Source organism: Lycium barbarum, chromosome 9, assembly GCF_019175385.1.
Source record: "Lycium barbarum isolate Lr01 chromosome 9, ASM1917538v2, whole genome shotgun sequence".
In the NCBI taxonomy this organism is placed as follows: Eukaryota; Viridiplantae; Streptophyta; class Magnoliopsida; order Solanales; family Solanaceae; genus Lycium; species Lycium barbarum.
In genome coordinates this window covers 96,273,914-96,292,023 of record NC_083345.1, presented here as the reverse complement: position 1 = coordinate 96,292,023, position 18,110 = coordinate 96,273,914, and the positions used below count along the sequence as shown (strand labels likewise).

The following is an 18,110-nucleotide window of genomic DNA, read 5'->3' as shown; positions in this document are numbered from 1 at the left end:
TATAGCAAAGGTGGGTTGCTTCATGCCCGTGGATCCCCGATTCAATTCGTTGGGGAGTCTATGATTGTTGAAGCGTTTACAATTAGACAAGCCTTGGAAAAAAGCGATACAAAATGGATGGAGGAAACGTTATATCTTTTCTAATATGAAAGGGGTCGTCGATATATTGAAGAAAAACGTGTGGGGTACCTGGGATGTGGATGTAGCTTGTGAAGATATTTGAAAATTGTCTTCCTATCTAGATCATGTTGTGTTTGTAAAAATTCCTAGAAGTTTCAATGTTGTAGCTCATAACTTAGCTAAGTTTTCAATTTCATTGTTGCATGAATGTTCTTGGGAAAGAATATTCCCAAGCTGGATTGTAAATGACGTTGTACGCTTATTTGGACACTCCAATTCTAGAATCACTCCTCATACTTCGGCCTAGAAGTGTACAAAGAAAACCGACAAACCGATAACTCGAGTCAAACCAAGAAAAAATCCGACTAGTGGTTTGGTTTGACTTGGTTTGGTATTGGAAAGAAAAAAACTAATCATAATTAGTTTGGTTTGGTTTGGTTTTAACTAAAAAAAGTCAAACCGAACCAAACCAACCCGACATTATATGTATACAAATTTTAAGAATATTTATTTGTAATGTAATTTACACATATTTCTTTAACTTTTTCATAGTTTTTGTCCTTTTACATATTATTTCAAGCTAAGACTTAGAATTTTGCATGGTCCAATAAGTTTTATAACTCATGGATGTTAGTAACTCAAATAAAGCCAATAAAAAATAAACCAATACTAATGATAACAAAAGAAATTCAATTCTAACACTAGAAATGACAATAATGTTGGATATATATTCTTCGATTTTGCATTAATTTAGACATTGAAAATACATAACTTAATTTTATTTTTTATTTAATATTTAGTATGTAGTTAATACTAACTAGCTGTATTTAATTTTGCATGACTTAGTACTTTTAGATTATGATCATTTTTATTATGCCTGATTAATTAGCAATATTTGTTTTATGCTATTTCATTATTTTCTTTGTTGAATAGTTTAGTGCAATGTCATAACTAATCTCACATTTTGGTTTAGTTTCTTTTTTTTTTTTAAATTAGATAGTTGTATCTTATTAGGACTAAAAATATATTTGAAGCACAAGTTATTTGTTTTGTATAAAGACTTTGCCCGAAAAAACTCAAAAAATCTGAGAAAACCGAAAAATCTGAGACAACCCTACGTTAAAAGACCCAACTTTTATTGATCTGGTTTGATTTATAAATTTAAAAACCTGACAAAATGATTTGATCTGATATTTGAAAAACCCGAACCAATCTGATCCATGTATACCCCTGCCTGTATTTCCTAAAACGCGCCTCTCCAATTTTAGAATCACTTTCTCTCATATTTCAAACTTGCAACTGGCCTTTTGCAAACCTACAAAAGAAAAGTTGATCACTGTTGTAAATATTATATTGTATGTCCATTTTAATTGGACACAAAAAAGTTGATAACTTGACCACCAAGTAGATAACTTGGCCACAAAGTTAGTTTGGTCATTAAGTTTTATGACTTGTCCTAGAAGCTTTTTTCCTTTTATATATATAGAGGAGCTTGTTTGTATTGGAATACAACAGAAAGTAATATACAAACAAAAGTTAGTAGAAACAAAAGTAATAGTACTATTGTTCCCTATCTCTCTCTCCCTGTATCTTTTGCCTTTTTAATTTGAAGTTTAGTTTTATTTTATAACACGTTATCAGCACGAAATTCTGCCATCTCGAGCAAATACTTTAAAAGCCTCGAAGGTATTGATTTTCTTTTTTCTTAATTAATGGAGAATCTTTCTAAACGTGAATTTGTTGCCTTGGATATATCCGGTAATAGCTATCTATCTTGGTTTTTGATGCCGAGATTCACCTTGATGCAATGGGTCTGGCAGACACCATCAAAGATAAAAATCAGGCATCAAATCAAGACCGTGCCAAGGCAATGATATTCCTCCGCCATCGTCTTGATGAGAACTTGAAATTGGAATATCTCACTGTTAAAGATCCTCTTACGCTGTGAAATAATTTGAAAGATAGATATGGCCACCTGAAGATGGTCGTACTTCCACAAGCACATTTTGATTGGATCCATTTAAGGCTACAAGATTTTAAAACTATCTATGCGTATAATTCTGCCATGTTTAAAATAGTTTCTCAGTTGAAATTATGTGGTGAAAATATTACTGATCATGATATGCTGGAGAAAACATTCTCCACTTTTCCTGCCTCGAGTATGCTCCTGCAGCAGCAATATCGAGAGATGAGGTTCAAGAAATATTCTGAACTAATTTCACATCTTCTAGTGGTTGAACAACATAATGAACTATTAATGAAAAATCATAAAAGCCGACCTACTGGTACTGCCCCATTCTCCGAAGTGAATGAGGCAAATTTTTGCCATTCTAGGTGTGGAGGAGGTCGTGGCCCCAATTGTGGTCATGGCCGTGGTCGAGGAAGAAATTTTAATCACGATTCTCGACTTGCACCAAATAATACCCTTCACCACCAGTAGTGTAAAAGAAGGATGAAAAGCATGAAGCTGTGCAAAAGAAAGATTCAGAAAATAAATGCTACCGATGTGGAGGAAAGGGGCACTGGTCACGTACCTGCCGTACGCCAAAGCATCTATTTGAGCTTTATCAAGCCTCCCTCAAAAAGGCAGAAAAGAATGCCGAAGCAAATTTTATTTCTGAAGATAATGTTGAGCCCATGCATCTAGATGTGGCAGATTTCTTTGAATTCCCTGAAGGAAAAATAGATCATCTGATCGGTGATGGATCTGTAATAGTTTAGATATTTTCATCCATGTTGTTACTAGTAGCTATAATAGTTATGTTTCTATAGTTATGTAAATAAAGTTTGTGTAATGCTTTGTTTAATAATAATATCTGTTTTAATGTTCACTTTGTTTATTCTTTCATTTTGAAGAATATATGGAAATTTCTCAAATATTGTTTGGATCAATGACCAAACATGAAGATATTTGTGTGATGGATAGTGGAACAACGCATGCCTATTCAAATATGAGAAATACTTTTCTCACTTGCTTAGGAAAAAGGGAAATGTTAATACAATTTCTGGCAATTCGAAATTGATAGAAGGCTCCGGAAGAGCTACTATATTTCTGCCTAATGGGACGAAACTTGTTATAGAAGATGCATTATTCTCTTCTAAATCCCCTAGAAACTTGTTAAGTTTCAAAGATATCCGCTGTAATGGGTATCATGTTGAGACATTAAACGAAATAAATGATGAATATCTTGTCATTATAAAGAATGTCTCCGGCCAGAAATATGTTTTGGAAAAACTACCAACTTTGTCTTCTGGCCTGTATTATGCAGAAATTAGTACAATTGAAGCACACTCGATCGTAAATAAAAAGTTTAATGATTCAAGTACTTTTTTGCTTTGGCATGACCAAATAGGTCACCCTGGATCAATAATGATGAGACGAATTATTGAAAATTCAAATGGGCATCCACTTAAGAATCTGAAGATCCTTGAAAGTGGTGAATTTTCATGTGCCGCTTGTTCTCAGGGTAAATTGATAGCTAAGCCATCTCTAATGAAAGTTGACATTGAATCCCCTACCTTTCTAGAGCATATACATGGGGATATATTTGGACCTATTCATCCACCTTGTGGGTCATTCAGATATTTTATGGTCCTAATAGACGCATCTTCAAGATGGTCTCATGTGTGCCTCTTATCGTCTCGCAACCTGGCATTTGTGAAATTATTGGCACAAATAATACGCTTAAGGGCACAGTTTTGGGATTATCCCATTAAGGCTATACGCCTTAATAATGCCGGAGAATTTACGTCTCAATCTTTTGATGATTATTGTTTGTCAGTTGGGATAAAAGTTGAACATCCTATAGCTCATGTTCATACCCAAAATGGCCTTGTTGAGTCATTTATTAGACAACTACAATTGATAGCAAGACCACTACTTATGAAAACACGGTTTCCCACTACCGTTTGGGGTCATGCTATCTTACATGCAACATTTCTTATTCGTCTCAGACCGACTCATTATAATAAATACTCCCCGTCACAATTAGTATTTGGTCATGAACCAAATATTGCTCACCTTCGAATCTTTGGTTGTGCTGTATATGTGCTGGTAGCACCACCACAACGCACTAAGATGGGCCCCCAAAGAAGGTTAGAAATATATGTTGGGTTTGAATCACCCTCTATTATTCGCTATCTTGAGCCATCAATGGGAGATTTATTCACTGCTCGATTTGCAGATTATCGATTTGATGAAACAAACTTCCCACAATTAGGGGGAGATGGAAAAGAAATTAAAAGAGAAATTGCGTGGAAAGTTTCATCACTATCTCATTTTGATCCACGTGCCCTTATATGTGAACATGAGATCCAGAAGATCATTCACTTGCAAAAAATAGCAAATCAAATGCCAGACGCATTCACTGATTTGAAAAGAATAACTAAGTCACATATCCCTGCAGAGAATGTGCCTATCCGAATTGATGTCCCAAAGGGACAATCTACTAGTGTCATATCCTCTAAATCTCATACACTCCTGAAGCGTGGTAGGCCATTGCGTTCTAAGGATACAAATTCTAGAAAAAAAACACGAAAATGTTCAGAATAACACTACGAAAGAATATCATGAAGATATTCAAGATCTGGTTAATCCTGATACTCCTGAAGATATTAGGGAACCCGAGACTCAAGTGAGTAAAGAACTATCATTGAGTTCTTCTGGTGATGGGATAGATTTAAATCGATCGAAGATTATGGTGAATAGCGTTTTTGCATATAATATTGCACTGAATATTATGAAAGACATTGAGGATCAGGAATCTCAATTTGTCGAAGAATGTCGACGAAGATATGATTGGCCAAAATAGCAAGAGGCAGTTCAATCAGAATTGAATTCACTTGCCAAAAGTGAGGTTTTTGGACCGGTAGTCCAACACCTAATGGTGTAAAACCAGTTGGCCACAAATGGGTCTTTATGCGGAAAAGGAATGAGAGAAATGAAATTGTGAGATACAAGGCACGCCTTGTTGCACAAGGATTCTCTCAAAGACCTGGTATCGACTATGAAGCAACATATTCACCCGTTATGGATGGCATAACATTTCGATATCTCATCAGTTTAGCTGTACATGAAAACCTTGAAATATATCTGATGGATGTGGTTACAGCTTACTTTATGGCTCACTTGATAATGAAATCTATATGAAAATTCCTGAAGGATTTAAAATGTCTGAAGCAATTAGTTCAAAGTCTCGGGAGATATATTCAATCAGATTACAAAGATCATTCTATGGTTTAAAACAATCAGGGCGCCTGTGGTATAATCGCCTAAGTGAGTACTTGATAAATGAAGGATATATAAATGATGCCATTTGTCCATGTGTTTTTATTAAGAAAACAAAATCAGGGTTCGTTATACTTGTTGTTTATGTTGATGACATAAACCTAATTGGAACTCCAGAAGAGCTCCAAAAGGCAATTGAGTATTTAAAGAAAGAAATTGAGATGAAAGATCTCGCAAAAACAAAACTTTGTCTTGATTTGCAAGTAAACATTTAGCAGACGGGATCTTTATCCATCAATCTGTTTATACCGAAAAAGTTTTAAAACGATTTTTCATGGACAATGTGCATCCGTTAAGTACTCCAATGGTTGTTCGCTCACTTGAAGTGAGTAAAGATCTGTTCCGACCTCAAGAAGAAAATGAAGAGCTTCTTGGTCCTGAAGTACCACATGTACCACATCTTAGTGCCATTGGTGCAATTATGCATCTTGCTAATGTTATAAGACCTGGCATAGCGTTCTCTGTTAATTTGCTAGCAAGATATAGCTCTTCTCCTACACGAAGACATGGAACAGAGTTAAGCATATATTGCGATATCTGAAGGGAACTAAAGATATGGGTCTGTTTTATGCTAACAAAGGTAGTACAGATCTTGTTGGTTATACAGATGCAGGTTATTCATCTGATCCACATAAAGCTCGATCTCAAATAGGCTATCTGTTTACATGCGGAGGTACTGCTATATCATGACGATCTACATAGCAGTCCATTGTTGCCACTTCTTCGAATCATGCTGAAATAATAGCTATTCATGAAGCAAGTAGAGAATGTGAGTGGTTGAGATCAATCATACATTTCATTATAGAAAGATGTGGCTTGAAGTGTGATATAAAAATACCCACAGTATTATATGAAGACAATGCTGCATGCATAGCTCAATTAAAGGGAGGCTTCATAAAAGGAGATAGAACGAAGCATATATCACCAAAGTTTTTCTTCACACACGATCTCCAGAGGAATGGTGATATTGATGTGCAACAAATCCGTTCAAGTGAAAATCCTGCAGATTTGTTCACCAAATCTTTACCAACTTCAACTCTTGAGAAGATGATATTCAAGATTGGAATGCGAAGACTCCGACATCTAAATTTTGGTCTTCGTCAGGGGGAGTGAAATACGTGTGGTACTCTTTTTTCCTTAATCGAGGTTTTGTCCCATTGGGTTTTTCTGACAAGGTTTTTAATGAGGCAGCTCTCAAAGCGTATTACTAGCTTTTTTCTTCACTAGGACTTTTTCCCACAGGATTTTTCCTAAATAAAGTTTTAATAAGGCACATCATCTGTTAATGGACATTCAAGGGAGAGTGTTGTAAATATTATATTGTATGTCCATTTTACTTCGACACCAAGTTGATAACTTGGCCACAAAGTTAGTTTGGTCATTAAGTTTTATGACTTGTCCTAGAAGTCTTTTTCCTTTTATATATGTAGAGGAGCTAGTTTGTATTGGAATACAACAGAAAGTAATATAAAAACAAAAGTTAGTATTCTTCACCTTTAAATTTGAAGTTTAGTTTTATTTTATAACAATCACTTCTTTATTTTGCTTTAATTGACTATATTTTTTTGGCAATGCGTGTAAGTTGTTTATTAGTTTTTAATTCTTTTTTTAATTTTATGTCAGTACCCGATAATTCATGAAAAGTTCAAATTTCCTATCTCATCATTTGTCAAGTTTTACCTAAAAAATTGTTTATTTTTTTGCCAAATAAAATTAGTACTTGGAAGATTTTTAACCCAAACTGAAAGAACTGTAATGTTTTTCGATTAAAAACGGTCAATTAAATGGAAATCTCTAGGGGAATAGAGTGATGCCGCAAATTTGGTAAGGAATATGGAAGACGCTTGGAATTGAGAGGAATCTGAGAAGATTTTCCTTAGCAAAAATGGGTCATACAGCACATCCCGATGCTATTTGGCTGCAATCCTTGGGAAAGAAGCACTTCCATATTTATGATATTATTATAGCTAAGAGATTCACTAAAACTGGATTAATGAGTAATGACCAAGCTTGAGTGCGTCATATTTATGTTGAGGTTGTGGCAAAATCTATGTTAAACTACGTTGAGCAAGAGCCGACCAGCCAAATCAAAGGCCATATGACAAACTCTGGGGAAATTGGTCATTACACAAATTTCTCATATATGAGAAAACAGACAAAGTAACACTAATCAGGATTTTCAGTGATTATGTTCCTTCTTTGCTACCTACTTTAGACCTCCAAAAATCAACTAGTTATTTACTGAGTTACCCCTAACCCTGCCAGGACCATCTGCTGGTCTAATGATTGAATCATGCTAATAAGAAGGCACAACCAGCCAGGCATCAAAAAGGGGAAGAAAAAAAGAAAAAGAGAAACTAGTGAGAAACTATAACTCCACTTTCTTGGCTGATGAACCAGCATTCCACAGCGACAAAAGCCAACTAAGTATTTGCGATAACTTACTGGAAGCAGAATTCTGTGCCTGTTCCTTTATGTTGCAAAGCATTTTGTAGTCGTGTTTCAAGTGAGGAGCAGCTATTCTTTCCTGTAGAGAAGAGTTAGAATGGTTACAGACTTAAGAGATAGCCCATGTCTGACTAAATTGAAACATCTGGTGAAATGTGAAAATAGTACCTTAAGTACTTCGAGTGGACAAAAACTTGAACCATTACAACCCTAACAGAAGAGAGGAGCATCAAATTAAAATGAGCAAAAGTAGCAAGTAATCAACAACCCACCAAACTTCCCAAAGGGAACAAAGTACAAGTCACCTGTAACACTAGTTAGCAGCATATTAACAAGTGATTTCTCTAAGTAGTGTGAGCTCCTAGTCATGCTTTTAGAAAAACTTATCAATATGCAAAAAAAAAAAAAAAAAAAAAAAAAAAAAAAAGAGAACACGCAAAGAAAAAGCCAAAATGAAAGCTTACACTGGCATTCTTGTCTTAGAGCAACCCTTACACAAACTGTTTCACAAGTACCGGTGGGTTTGTGTATTTCCCACAATTAGAAAGAATAAAAGGTGGTTTATGAACTTGTAAGTTCACTGCTTTTACATGATCAAATCAGATGAATGATTGGAACAATAGCACTAGTCAGCAACAGGGACTAGGCTGCCAACGAAGCCTTTTGTAAAAAAATTAAAAGATACGTGAAAATTCTCCAGGTCCTAGTAATTAGAGAAGACGAATTGCAAAGCAAGGACCAAACATTTCATATTCACCATAATATGAATCCAGAAACACTTACTGGCAATGCAATGGGGCGTTCATTATGTAGCACTTGCACAAAGTACTTGCTTGAGTTGTCCGATTGGCAGCTGTAAAGGATTAACATGTTATTTCCAGCAAAAGGAGCCACGATACTTCCCCGCCAGTTTCTATTTTTAGGAGGCTTAGGAGGGAGTTCCAAGCTTTTCTCTCTTTGTATCAGTTCAAACTCTGCAGCAATCAAAAAAAAAAAAAAAAACAGAGTAGGAGCCAACAACTATTCTATGATTCTACTGTACTAACACTCACCAGATTCTTCAAGAAAGAGCCCGATTAAGCATGAAAAGGGAAGGAGAGTTTCTGCATGAGCAAAACGCATTCTTGCTTTTTCATAGCTACCTGGAGCATATCCTTCTGGAGGAGGAGAATGTACAAAAGGGATTAAGAAAAGGTGAAAGTAAAGGAAATACAAAACTAGATACAGATTACCTTCAGAAGTATAATTGATTCAAATAGAAACAAATTTGTGGTTTTGATCTAAGTTCAGTTTCGAAAATACATATACACTCATGATGGAAAATGACATAAATAGGATAGAAGAATTTCAGATAGATTAGAGTGAGTGATACCGGGAGGCATTCATACTAGGAATCAACAATATGAGGATAACTTGTACATCAGAAGCACCTAGTTGAAAGGAGAGCTTATAAATAGAAGCTTTTAAACTCAAGGAAGAAGAATAGAATCTGAAATTTAGTGGCTGATCTGGGATATAAATTTTCTGGATTACTTGGAAGGAGAGACTAGAGAGATTTGCACAAATCATATTACAAAGGACAGTTGAATATTTTAAGGTTAAGTTCAAGTAATAAGGACAGAATCTGCAAATTTAGTGGCTAATCTGGGAAATAAATTCTCAAGATTACTTGGAAGAGGATACTAGAGAGATTAAAGAGATCTTATTACATTTGCTGGTTTGGTTTGAGTACAAGGAATAAGGAGTTAACATCAGTTACACCTCCACTACCTCTTCCTTTTGATCTCGTAGTAGCAATAAGGGAAGAAAAAGACATCCATATGCCTCAGGAGACACTATTTAACCCCCAGGCAATTAAAAAAAAAAAAAAAGAGAAGAAAGAAAAGCTAGTTGGACTAGTGTTACCTTCTTTTGCCTTAATTGCTTGTTCCATTGATTGAATAACATCCTCAAGTAGTGGCACTCCCATTCGATAATTTAGTGAATCACCGTAGCCTTTCAGAATGAACAACTCCAAATCATCAGCCCACTCCAACAAAGAAACCTAAAATATGACTTGTCAGTTAGCATGGATAGCAACTAGAAAGCTCCAATATCCCATATAAATGAGAAGTTGGAGCAACAACAACAACCCAGTGAAATCCCACAACGTGGGGTCTGGGGAGGGTAGAGTGTACGCAGACCATAAATGAGAAGTTGGAGATGTCCTTAAAAGACATTGTGCGCAACAAGTAAATCTTATGTTTCAAGCAAACATCAAAGGAGTTGGCCTAATCTCTCACCCTCTCCCTGCATCCTACATTATGACCCAGTTAAAACAAAAAGGGAGCTTGCGTACAGCACAGGAATTTACAACTACTTACTGACAAGAAATCCAAACTTGGAATCTAGAACCCTCCCTTCACCTCCCGCAACCCCCATTCCCCAAAAAGAAAACAACCCACCACCCCAAAAATTAAACAAAAATAATTTCCCATTTCTAGTTCTCGCCCAAAAATATTTATCTGTGGTAGCTACTGCTCCCTTTTTTCAGACTACTCTATTTTGACTTATTCGCTTTCTTTGGTTTCATTTGCATTTTGCTTTGAACTGCTTGTGCTTATCTAACCTTTCTCCTTGTGTTTTCTCTTGAGCCGAGGGTCTTTCGGAAACAGCCTCCCTATCTTCCGAGATAGGGGTATGGTCTGCGTACACTTTACCCTCCTCAGACCCCACATTGTGGGATTTCACTGGGTATGTTGTTGTTGTTGCCCAAAAAAAAATGAAAGGAGAAAAACAGAGAGAAGATCAGCAGGAACCATGATAGAAACGAAGAAATAAAAGCATAGGATTAGCAGAAAGTACCTCAGATGGGCTGAACAGACTACAAGCTTGATTGGTGATGTTCAACAAGGATGCTTCCTGGGGGAGAAGTCATTTAGAAAAGAAGATCTAGATCGAGAAATTTTACAAGGTTTAGCACTCATAAAAAAACAAATAGTGCTGTACACACCTGTTTGCAGAGAAACCATAATGAAGATACATCTTGTTTTGTAAAATTAAGCCCATATTGCCTGACTAAATCACGAGTAATTTCATTCAATACCGGTTCTTTGAGGTTGTCCACATTTGGCTCCTGACTTTTTCTGAAAGCCTGCAACCAATCAACCATCAGAAAGCGGAATCCACACCCCCCCCCCCCCCCCCCCCTCTTTCCAATCTGGAAGTCTTGCTTAAGTCTTCTTTAGATCAGATAGCACCTACGTCATAAAAAGGAAGGCAAAGGAAAGACAGCATAGGTGGTGAAGAAAGAAAGTAGTGATACTATATCTATATTTTGACACTCAATTCATACGTCTTCTCCTCGATTATTACTTTAAATCAGAAACATGCAGAATTAGCACTTTGTCAATAAATGGATGCAAGAAACATTTCAAACCACAAATAACTAAACCCAAATTATGAGCTGTGTTCTATAGTTCCATCAACATTTTCACTAACAAGTTAATCTCAATTCCTACTATCTCAGTCCCAGTTTAGTCGGTCTCTTTTTACTTTTACACCTTTAGGAGATATTAAACTTTGCTATTTTTTAGGAAAGGGACTTCATTCCATGACACAATTGTAAACTTTTGAGAACGATCAAACAGTGTTTACCTCTGAGTTTTTACAAACAATGTTAGTACTCTATGTTAACCGCCAGCTTTTAATGTAGTCATTTTTACCTCAAATCCCAATTTACAAGCAAAAGCTCAGAAAACTAGTTAAACGCATGAATGAAGACTAATTTGGATGTCATTCACACAGGAAATTTCCACCAAATAGGCAGTTAATTTTGCATGCACACCTTGTAGCTTTGACAACAATCATGAAATCTCAAAACTATGTCACTTGCACGGCTTTCACTGGTAACAGCAAAAGCTCGATGTCTTCCTGGTCCAAGCTTCCCTCTTTCATTAAATAGACCCATCCCAAATGCCACTGAGCTAGCTGATGCCCGAGGAACCTATATATGTAAACATGAATATTAAAGTCAATATGACTGAGAAAGTAACAAGAAGCTGACATGGAATCAGAAGACTGCAACCTTTGAATACAAAGGGTATACTTGTATGAAAGAAAAATGTAAATAAGTTCTCCAATCATGCAAATCTAAATACTTGTAAAGCAACTGAATTCTTGATGCATCACTTAAATATGTAAACTTAAGATGTGCTTTGGTGGGTAAATAAAAATGCTTCGCTGCAACTTCTAAAGTCTAGAGAGCTGCCAGAAAAAAGATAGCAAGATGGATAAAAGCCTCTACAACTATCCCTGCCATCTGTTTGTTTGGAGATCATCCGTGCGCAAACTTGTTACACATAAACACCAGAAGTGACAAGGCAAGTGCAAGTCATGGGACCAAAACTGCTTGAGCTCACAAGATGATAATGAGAAGATGACAAGACATCCTGAGACGTCCTAGCCAAATTTGGCTCTTCAACGACTGCTAGCATGTTAGAACTTTTTAATCCTTTGTTTCAGAAGTTCTTTGACTATTATTGAAGCCACGCGAGGGAAGACAAAAAAAAAAGAAAAAAAAAAAGACTCTAGTCATGCTTCGCCATTGTCCCAGACTGAATATAAAGAAGTGAGAAACTAATCTATCAACCTGGGTAGTCTTGATTGAATATACATCTGGGTGGTATTCCTCACTGAAAAGGTCTGGAAATCTTTCTCTGACTCTGATTCCGAGATGATATAATTCATCTTCTCCTTCACTGATCAACTCTCCACCTGTAAGTTTTCCTTTCCAAGGAGACCTCCATCCAGCTAACCAAACGGGAATTTTCTCCGAAGACTGCTTCTGTTCTTTTGCATCACGTACAAGGACTTCCAAATGAGCAGCCAAAGCTTCTAATTCTCTAATTTTCCTCTTCGTTGGTGCACGAGTGCCATGCCTTGCCTATCAAAGAAGAACAAAGCATTACAACAAATTATCCCAGAAACATCTCTTACGAAGAAAGAATTACTTCAGAAACTTTGAGTGAGAGAATGCAAAGTTTGAAGCATGGGAACAAAGACAGAGTATACCTGCTACCACAACACTGGATGCCTTAGCATCCTGACAAGTAAGTGTGAAAGAGAACGCGAAGTAAGTAAAGTGCAAAATAATAACTAAAGTGGTGTCGAAGTATTTGTAATGAAAATGGAGGGAGCAAAGAATTAGAGACTCTCCAAATGAAACATAAATTCATAAAGGGTTCTGCAAGATTTGACCTTGGACTCCGAGAAGGACAAGAGATTAGTTTAGTGAGTGAAACTCAGTGAGTTGCTTATCTAAAATTCATTGGTGAAAATTCTAAAACACTTAAGTTAGCAATATAAATCAATTGTATTGTGTTTTCCCCTTCTGTTTTAAACTACACTGTATCTTCTCGTTTGAAAAGCATGAAATTTTCTTCCTTCAAATTGTATGGTGTAGACAGGACTGCAGCTGGCACCAAAAGCCAGTCTATAGTCCTCCCTAGGCTAAAGCTATCACATAAACATCAGGAAAAAACCCCTATATACATTTCTAGAGAATACACTCAGCACTCACACTGGACAATCTTTGTAAGAGAGGTCATCATGTATGTTCCAGTTGTTTTCTATGTGGTGAGGAACATGAGACAATTAATCATCTGTTCTTGCACTGTAAACCGACTGAACAACTATGGAGGATGTTCCTCAATTATAGGGGGATTTTCTCTGGACCATGCCAAGCAAGATAGTTGATGTGCTAGCATGCTGGAACAGAGAAGGCAGTAATGCAATTCAGAAAATGAGATGGAAGATTATTCCAGCTTGCATTAGGTGGACAATTTGGGAAGAGAGAAACCAAAGATGTTTTGAAGACAAAGCCAACCATTTCCAGAAGATTAAAATGAAGTGTTTGGGGTTGCTCTACTTTTGGTGTAAAGGAAAAGGTTTAGAAGCTAATGAATCGATCTCTGATGTATTAGAATCTTTGTGAGATGACACAGGATCAGATGCTTACACTTTTGTGATCTGTAATTAGGGGGACTAGTACTACACAGTTTTGTGTAGTTTAAAGGCTTACGACAAAGTGCCGAGAGAGGTTCTTTGGAGATGCTTGGAGGCTAAAGGTGTACCTGTGGTGGTGTACATTAGAGCGATAAAGGACATGTATGATGGAGCCAAGACCAGGGTAACAATAGTAGGTAAGGACAGTAGGAGGAGACTCGGAGCACTTCTCTATTCTGATGGGGTTGCCCCAGGGATCAACTTTTAGCCCGTTTTTATTTGTCTCGGTGATGGATGGATTGACGTGACAAATACAAGGTGAGGTGGCTTGGTGTATGTTGTTTGTGGATGACATAGTCTTGATTGACGAAACTCGTAGCGGAGTTAACGCTAAGCTGAAGGATTGGAGACAGACGTTGGAGTCTAAAGGATTTAAGTTGATTAGGACCAAGACAGAGTACTTGGAGTGCGAGTGCAAGTTCAGTGGCGTACCATATGAGGCTGACGAGGAAGTGAGGCTTGGTACCCAGGCCATCCAGAAGAAAAGAAGTTTTAAGTATCTTGGGGCTATTATTCAGGGAGATGGGGAGATCGACGATGATGTTTCACATCGTATTAGTGCAGGATGGATGAAATGGAGGCTCGCTTCTGGAGTGCTGTGTGACAAGAAAGTGTCACCAAAACTTAAAGGCAAGTTCTACAACGTGGTGGTTGGACCAACTTTGTTGTACGGGGCGGAGTGTTGGCCAGTCAAAAACTCTCACGTTTAGAAGATGAAAGTCGCGGAAATGCGAATGCTGCGGCGGATGTGTGGCCACACTAGGAAGGATAGGATTAGGAATGAAGATATCTGGGGCAAGGTGGGAGTGGCATCGGTGGAGGACAAGATGCGGGAAGCGAAGCTGAGATGGTTTGGACATGTCAAGAGGAGAGACACAGATGCCCTAGTGCGGAGGTGTGAGAGGTTGGCTATGGACGGTTTCAGGAGAGGTAGGCCAAAGAAGTATTGGGGAGAGGTGGTTAGACAGGACATGACGCAGTTTCAGCTTACCGAGGACATGACCTTAGATAGGAGGTTGTGGAGGACCTAGATTAGGATAGAAGGTTAGGAGGTAGTCTCGCATACTTCTATCGTCCTAGTAGTTGTAGTTTGCTCACTCGTTTATTGCCAGCTGATTTCTGCTTATATTGTTGGGTCTTGTACTTCGAGTATCTTATTTATTTATGGTAGTTACTGTTTATCATGACTATCTCGCTTTTGTTGCTTCTCGTTTTCATATTGTTTTGTTATGCTTGTCCTTATCTGACCTTTTGTCTTGTTCTCTTTTGAGCCGAGGGTCTTTCGGAAATAGCCTCCTTACCTTTCAAGATGAGGATAAGGTCTGCGTGCACTCTACCCTCCCCAGACCCCACATTGTGGGAATTTACTGGGTATGTTGTTGTTGTTGTTACACAGATATATATATATATATATATATATACACACACACACACACAAATATGTTACCTTCTCAGAAAAAAAAAAAAAAAAAAAAAACAAGTTCAATCCTCAACGTGTAAGCATATACTTCCACATATAAACAGTCAGTTAAATATAGTTCGATCGACAATTTCCGTGCTCTTATAGTTCTTTCCTAATAATAACATGGACATTTTATCAATCTCCAGCAGCTTTCAGCTACATTTAGGCAATAATAGCTTCCTAGTGCAACTAAGGGTGTAGCTTAGTGGTCAATGAAGCGGGCGAACCATGAGGTCTCGTGTTCAAATAGCAGCATAGTGTAGGCAAAAAATAGGAAAAGTTTTACTATGTGCCTCACACAACTGACATTAGTTGTGTGAGGCTCCTTTTTGTGAAACAAAAAAAGTGGACCCACATCTTAAACTTTTGGGTTCACAAATATTAGATTCACTTTTTTATCTCACAAAAGAAGCCTCACACAATTAACGTCAGTTGCGTGAGGGATATATTAATTTTTTTCAAAAGATAGTTAATTTCTTATAATCTGCTTAACCCTTGGTAGACAGAGTTACCCAGTACACTGGCACACAGTGAATATATTTCGATAATCTAAAATCATCAGAATATAAATAAAATTGGCTAGGAAAACAACACCTAAGAAAAACTCACCACTAGATTCAAATGAATGGGTGTACATTGATCTGGAATTTCGGAAGATACGAAAGAATTCACCGATATGTCCTTGGAATCAGCATACCTGCCCACAATAACCAAGAAACAAATAATCAATACTCCCTCAGTACCTGTGACATTTTTCGCTTTTGAAAGTCAACTTGACCAAACTTTAAAGCTATAGGATTAGATTAACTTAATATTTTAAAATTAAAATTTATATATTCAAAAACTAAATGAAAAGTACTATAAATAACAATTTTTCTCATATCAATTCGGTAAAAGTATATCTCATATCAATTCGGTGTTTATTTGAGCACTCAAATAAACACCAAATTATGCAACAGAAATTGAAATCTAATACGGAGATGGTGCAAAAATGTAGAACCCTAATTCCATAAGACGGATCAAATTTTATCCTTTTTGAGAGTATGGAATTTCAAAATAATTGATCTAGCATTTGTGTGTGTGAGTGATAGAGAGAGAGAGAGACCTGGATACAGTGGAAAGGTGTTTACGGACGTCAAAGGTTTCATCAGCATTTGTGAATTGCGTAATCCCTAAGAAAACTAGCACCATGATGATATTCATAGCTTCCTTCAACATTTCTTCGCTCTCTTGTTTTGCTGCCTTTTGTTTACAGAATTCTCTTTTTATTTATAGTTTAGTCAAAGTGCTTTGGTTATTGCGGATTTCAAGAAGTGGTTCTATACTACCCAACTTTCGGAATCATCTTAATTAAACGTATACATGTGGCTTGTGGGGTCTATCGTGACTATGTAACACGTCCCACTCCAAATTTTTGGTCGGTCCATGCTACAAAAGGCGCTAGAAATTGAGGAATTTTTACATGTTGGCTTGTGTATCTATCGAATTCGCGATTTTTCTAGCACAAAAAAAAAAAAAAAAAAAAAAAAAAAAAGAGTTGAATCAAACTAGTACAAAAAAAAAAAAAAAAACACATTAATAGGTTTCACGCACGAAATTCGTGCGTGAAGCAGCTCTTCTGCTTTTTTTTTTTTTTTGGTGTTACCTTTCAAATCACATTTTTTTTCATACTTTGGGCAAAGATTAGTCATGTTTCAAAACCCCAAAATATCAATATTTTATATAAAACTTAATATCTTTTTTTGCGTACAATAATGTCGGCTCATTACATCAAGTCCACCTAAACGTTTGGATCGTCGTTTTAGGGGTTCTAAAGTGCCCCGAAGTAAGTTTTGAAACTTTTCATATTTATAGGGTTTTGATTTAAGTGTTTTATTATATTTGAATGTACAAATATAAATATTTGATTTAATAATAATTCATCCAATACGAGAGGTTTATACTAATTAAAAAATAATTCATTCCATTTAATTACAATACTAATTCAAAGCAATACAATAATAAATTACAATAATAATACAATCTTCAAGTTCTAGAGGCTCTATTACTTCGAGACGTGCTTGTACTACCACGGCCTTGTTGCCCACACGAACGCTTGTCATGGCCATATTGCTTATATGTAGAGCACTTGCGAGAATAAGTTCTTTCACTAACATCCATTTGATTGGGTCTACGACTCCGTGAGTTAATGCCCAATTTCCTGATGTAATCCTTGTTAGCAACCATCGAAAACGGCTCGTTTGGCCAATAAGCTTCATTACCAAGTGGGTGGAATTGGTCGGAATATGCTCTAAGGTAATTGTGGACCTTGTATTCCCTCGCCACATAACTTGTTACCGTTTTTCTCATTCTCTCGAAGCACTTGACAGCATGAGAACACGGCATGTGGTACATTTGCCACTTACCGCAAGTGCATGTTCTTGTTGCCTCATAAACGGTATGCACGTTTCCACCTTACCGTTGTGATAACCCGTCCTAACTTCATACACATGTTGAATTGGGTCATACTCGGTCATTTGGTGATGCTCACTTTTTTTTTCTATAATGCTCCATATTTTTTAAGGGCTTTGGCATCCATGTCCCGCCGTCGGCTAATATCGCTCTAGCCTGCCTTGTCCTAACAACAAATCGCTCCACAACCTGCTTGAAAGTCATTCTCACCATTGCGGTGACAGGTAGTCCTCGAGCAGATTTCAGCAAGCCATTGAAAGACTCTGAGCTATTTGTTGTGAGCATGCCCCATCTTTT

The 18,110-nt window shown here is 36.9% G+C and overlaps 1 protein-coding gene across 10 annotated transcripts; it reads right to left on the bottom strand.

The window, feature by feature from the left end:
- Positions 1 to 1,385: 1,385 nt before the first annotated feature.
- Positions 1,386 to 16,692, bottom strand: LOC132609102 (uncharacterized). 10 transcript variants are annotated; one of them, XM_060322947.1, is made up of 13 exons: positions 16,468 to 16,692; positions 15,972 to 16,059; positions 12,486 to 12,779; positions 11,682 to 11,840; positions 10,848 to 10,988; positions 10,700 to 10,756; positions 9,761 to 9,899; positions 8,908 to 9,012; positions 8,639 to 8,829; positions 8,024 to 8,065; positions 7,853 to 7,934; positions 6,250 to 6,407; positions 5,922 to 6,152 (listed from the first exon to the last, which is right to left on the bottom strand). In XM_060322947.1, exons 1-12 carry the CDS (start codon positions 16,578 to 16,580, stop codon positions 6,283 to 6,285), a joined length of 1,536 nt encoding a protein of 511 aa, XP_060178930.1. In that variant the 5' UTR covers positions 16,581 to 16,692; the 3' UTR covers positions 5,922 to 6,152; positions 6,250 to 6,282. The 10 variants fall into 10 exon arrangements, 8 of the variants coding, with proteins under 8 accessions (XP_060178933.1, XP_060178931.1, XP_060178929.1 ...); XM_060322950.1 differs by lacking the exons at positions 5,922 to 6,152; positions 6,250 to 6,407 and adding an exon at positions 1,386 to 1,435 and having other exon boundaries at positions 16,468 to 16,690; XM_060322948.1 differs by lacking the exons at positions 5,922 to 6,152; positions 6,250 to 6,407 and adding an exon at positions 2,673 to 2,791.
- Between the last annotated feature and the right edge of the window lie 1,418 nt (positions 16,693 to 18,110).

Excerpts from the sequence above, each read along its gene's own strand:
- LOC132609102 (XM_060322946.1), bottom strand. The coding sequence starts at position 16,580 with ATGTTGAAGGAAGCTATGAATATCATCATGGTGCTAGTTTTCTTAGGG. Across the intron at positions 16,060-16,467 it reads CACCTTTCCACTGTATCCAG|GTATGCTGATTCCAAGGACA; the intron begins GTCTCTCTCTCT and ends TATTGTGGGCAG. Across the intron at positions 7,935-8,023 it reads GTCCACTCGAAGTACTTAAG|GAAAGAATAGCTGCTCCTCA; the intron begins GTACTATTTTCA and ends TCTTCTCTACAG.